We start from the raw sequence: 5,000 nt of genomic DNA, 5'->3' as shown, positions 1-5,000 counted from the left end.
CCGAAAGATCACCTGCTGCATTCTTGGGAGAACGGAGAGAAGATGATCATGTAGAGCGTTCAGGTAAAAATGATCCCTGTGAGAGGGGGGAGAAAGGAGTAGGAAACAAAAGAGACAAAGATAGCGCAATGATGAGGACGGTAGGCGTACAGGCAGGCAAGAAGGTTTTTTTGGATCCATGAAGTGGCTGACGAGTTGCTTTTCTGGGACATTTGGACTAATAGAACACGCTGTCTGCCACTGCTGTGCCCGTCTACGGTGCTCGGCGGGCACAAGTGTTTCTTCTCGCAACAAACGGGTTAGAGTATCACAAAAGATACTCTTCTTAAACGAAGAAGAAACCATAAACTTCATCGTCACTTGAGAATCTCGAGTGCAGATTGAGATGGAGAGCAAAAATCCTGGTAATAAATTCACTATTGTAAATGCCACATGATCGACAACGCCAGAAGCAGCTTGAACCTAACAACAAATCAGTACGAAGTTAGAAGCAGATGTTTGTCATTAAAAATCAAGGGGAAGATCTGGATACCCAGGTTCAACACTGATGTATATGACGACACCTAAAACATGATATCTGGATCACAAAAAATAAACCATTCCACATCTGTACAGGTAAACTACTTGTGGTTAAACGTAGGCAAACATCAGTTGTTTGTGATCTTACCACAAATCCATAATAATAATTACCAAAATTTTGGAACCCCCCAAAAACTGATACTGTAAACCCACACACCATGGCAGAAGTTGCAAAAGCACCTGGCCATTCAGACGAAGAAATAGCATTAGCAAGGAAAAGGATCCTTCACCTTTAGAATCATAGTGCATTTTGTTTGCCATACAAGGGCTAACCACATGAAAATACAAGAAAATGAGAATTCTTATGGCCCTCGCTGGGATGGCCTGGTCCAATTAATGGGCTGTCAGCCACCGCAGTGGACAGTGCCAGTCCAATTTCACATTACAACTAGGTTGGGTTAGGTTGAAGATATCAAATCAATTATTCGGCTTTCAGCTCACTGCTCTTAAATGATTTGTTTTTAGGTATTCGATTAAAATAAGCCAAAAATACATTTTTTTTTCAATGGTTAAAGTAGGGTTTAAAAGAAGCAAGGTTTTCTTGCAGCCAGAATGGGTCAACACGTGTTGAGCCATGCCGGCTGAGACATAATCAAGCCAATTTCTAATGTTGATCTAACATCCATGTATATTACTAGCTAATTCTGTCAGGATTAGGCAGCTAAATTTCTGATGATTAAGTTCAAAGACTGAAGTTGCTTGAAACCCCTGTCGTAGTTCAAGAAGAATTTTATACTGGAAACTCTTCGGAGAAAGCTAAAGGCTCAAATAATACTTTCCATAAAAGAAGCTTAATCATGTAAATTCTGTGTTCAAGTACATGGAATTAATTCATTATCAACTATGATGATAAAGCTAAAAGTTCATTGATTCAATATCCAAGGAACACATCAAATTTAATTATCCTAACATTTAAAGATGCATTATGCCAGGAGGAAGGATTTATAAGGAATTTTCAGAAAGACCAAATAGCAGAAATAAGCTAGGTGCAAGACAAAGAAAACTAGTCCAAATCAAAATTTTAATTTCAACTAATAATTCTCAAAGCGACTGGAGTCTGACATCATTGAAAATTGCTACTACAGATACATTACCAGAAATTTTCTTGGTTCAGGAGAGGCGGATGTTAGCTGTGGACATGTTGGCGGTCTTCAAAAGCAGACCATCAATGTCAACAGGAAGGAGAAACTTTTGCAAAAGGCAGTCTGTAGAAATAGTTTCAGGTAGTGGGACAATCACAAGTACACCATTCTTTCTGCTCAACATTCCCATCACAGTCAAACAGGTTCCCTCGATGACATACCTGCGTTATGCAAAATTGAATAATCGAAGTGCTAACAAAACTCTATGACAATAATAAAGACCAATGCTTTCAGCAAAATAATTTAGATACCCTTCCTCAAGACGTAGTAGACGCGCTTCGCAGGAAAGCTGTCTTCCTTGTAACCATTTCTTCAAGGTGGAAGATAATTCTCTATTTAGGCTTGTGATGTTCACAAGAATGTTTTCTTCAATCAGAGGAATCACTTTGGAACCCTGACCAGCTTTCACCAAAGCTCTTAGACCAGATTTGACATCTGTTATGTAAAAGTCTGTAGCCATCCTCTGCCAAAGTTTCAAAGATAACAATGAGCACAGATGGGAGATTATGTTGTAGTCAAGAGATATAAAGAGTTTATGAGGGTGCATCAGAATGGACAATTGAGTTGCATAGTCAAAGTTCCTTAATTTCTTTGTCTTCTACAAACTAGGTAAATAATGGATTGGACCCATGATCTTATGGTTTTATGGACAAGTGTAACCTGAATAGAAAATACATGCACTAACAGTTCTCAGTTTTCAATGTTTAACAAACTCGTAGCTGTCAAGATTGATGACTAAGTTCTCAGATTTATCCAAAACAGTGCTCAAAACAAAAGCTCGGACATCTATAAGAGACAAAACCTGCAGAGTTGCAATTCACATCATTAAAACAGAGTTGCAGTTCAGCAACATAGAATGCACATAATACTGGAGCATAAGAAGTATGCTAGGCGGGCTTGAAGACAATCCTAGCTCATCAATCAAGTGTGGCACCTCAAAGTCTTGGCATGAGCTCATTTATGTATCAATGAAATTATGCATAAACTGATTCTTGATGCTTTTGGCTGATAGTTAAACACCAGCATTGCATGGATACGGACATGAAAAATATGATTTAGATATTCGTTAGAAAAAGATGCAGTAAGATGATAAAAAGGGATATAAGATGCCAAAGAAATGCAAATTCAATGAATTGTACACGATATCAAGCTTCAACTTGATGAATTTTTCAAATGTAAAAAAAAAATTCATGATAAGCCTTATAAATAAGAAGCCTCCACTTCTGTCATTTAGTGTTCAGATATCTTCAATCAAATTTCTCGATGATGAATTTGAGATTTAAAGAAACAGTTGAAAGCATATGACTGTGATTCTATCAAATTTAATACAAGAACACAGAATATAATATACAAGGCAGATGACTGGTCATTTTCCTTGATAGATTAAGTAAATCTGATTGTAGGTTACATGGTCAATACAGACTTTACAGGACTTCTTTATTCTGCCCATAATAAATTTGGCATAACAGGGGTCTTAAAGAACTTCATGCAACTAAGGAGTATCCATAAATGATAAAAGGTAAGACATTTTTTTAATGTGAAACAAAGAATGAATGGAAATATTATTCCTGGATGTTTCCTTTTATATAGAAAATACCTATAGCGAATAGAATCCTTCTTGGTAAATAGTGAAAATAATACAATAAACAAATCAGGCAACAAGTTGCTCTTTATTATAGAATTAAGGAAATCTGATTGGTAGGTCCTCATAGTTGACACAGAGCCGTCAACTTCAGCTTATTTTAGCCAAAAAAAATTTGGTTATAACAGAAGCTTCAAAGAACATATCAGTCACCCAATAGCTAGATAAATTTGGAGAAGCATATACATAAGAAAATTATTTGCTTTCAATGTAAATCAATGAACGAATTGAAACTATATTTAAAGTTCTTTACCTCAAAGCACATGTATATAGTTTGTGACTTAGCCCTAACACCTTACTAGATAAGTTTGGAAAGCATCTATAACTACCAACTGAGAGACTATACTATCCTACTATTCTAATAGACTAATACATCCATCTTCTAAAGACAATAGAAAGAAAGCTTCATGATGGCCATTTGTAGATGATTTGGCTGTGAAACTGAGCCACCGAGGGTTTAGGTCATTCCAAGCAAGAACACTAAATAAAGCTAAGGATCAAATGGTAATGAAGGAAACAAACAGGAGAAGAACAAGTCCAGAAAGCTACTAACTTAGCTAAAAGCCAAATAGTGCCAGGTATATAATGATGAAGAAAGAGCTGTAGATCTTTCATTACAAATCAAGGGACTACCGTAAAAGTGCTAAATCCAACTAAAACATCTCTACTCATCCTTCAGAGAAATGACTCTTAAATATTTAATTAAGCTATTATGTTATACCCGTCTATGTATCAATGCAGTTGCCACTAATACTACAAAACAATTATAAAGTAAGAACTTTTCAGTAACTCAAATTAAGGAATCCAATTAGTCATATTCCCCTATGCCTCCAAAGAAATAAGAACAAAACTTATCAGCTCATCTCTATCAATCAAATCATCTTAAAAAAATAAAATGAAAGAAACTAAGCTCTATTAACAAACACCATGACAATTTTATTCTCTTTTCACAAATAAAAGATGGAAGGAGAAGATGTGATGAGGAACACAAGTTCATCAAATTTTCTGAACACAGGTTGTACCTCCACGAAAGCTAAATTCCACTGGAAGCATTGATGGCTAACATGGGCTTGCTTTGGGTGGCATCCACAACATTCATACAAGAGGGTTGACGTATAGACACATCTTCCAGCCTTCTCATATGATGATTCAAGAGAAAGATCTCCACATGAAGCAAACTATGGCAATTAAAGAAAAAAAGAACAATCAGAGGTAACTATGACTTTCACAGTTTGAAAAAATAAACAAAACATCCTAATGTGGAGAGGAATAACTAATGAAATCTGTAATTAGTGATCCACAAGAAAAGATGATTTTTTATATCAAACATAAAATCATAGGCCAATACTTTTGATTTGCAACCTAATATTATCACAACAAAGATTGAGCCAATAGAATCCGTAGTAAAAATAGATGAGGTGGTTCAAGGCTGTGACGATGTAAAATATTTTTCATGAATACAAAATGATGCTAAATTAGTTCCAACCCAAGCTAAATGAATAAAATTCCAATAGCTCTGCGATTACAGCTCTGATCAAGAAAAAAAAAATATCAAGCGGGCCTAAAAATAAAATGGATCAAGTATTTTAATGGCAACTAAGATGGTTAAAGAGCAAGTAAATAAGTTAATAAGCTCC

The 5,000-nt window shown here is 35.7% G+C and overlaps 1 protein-coding gene across 7 annotated transcripts in view; it reads right to left on the bottom strand.

The window, feature by feature from the left end:
* The window catches only part of LOC103985714 (uncharacterized membrane protein At1g16860), a 6,566-nt gene that overhangs the window by 714 nt on the left and 852 nt on the right, over positions 1–5,000 (bottom strand). Inside the window, exons 2-6 of one of the 7 annotated variants that reach the window (XR_010496332.1) lie at positions 4,386–4,541; positions 1,973–2,184; positions 1,674–1,882; positions 668–759; positions 444–462 (exon numbers count right to left, since the gene is read on the bottom strand). Coding sequence is in view for 6 of the 7 variants with exons in the window: in XM_065150234.1 (XP_065006306.1) it covers positions 1,690–1,882; positions 1,973–2,184; positions 4,386–4,541 (561 nt within the window). In the remaining variant the exon portion in view is untranslated. The other 6 variants (XM_065150231.1, XM_065150234.1, XM_009403510.3 and 3 more) reach the window with 6 other exon arrangements.

The sequence above is a fragment of the Musa acuminata genome, chromosome BXJ3-5 (assembly GCF_036884655.1).
Source record: "Musa acuminata AAA Group cultivar baxijiao chromosome BXJ3-5, Cavendish_Baxijiao_AAA, whole genome shotgun sequence".
Lineage (NCBI taxonomy): Eukaryota > Viridiplantae > Streptophyta > Magnoliopsida > Zingiberales > Musaceae > Musa > Musa acuminata.
This window is presented reverse-complemented; position numbering and strand designations above follow the sequence as displayed.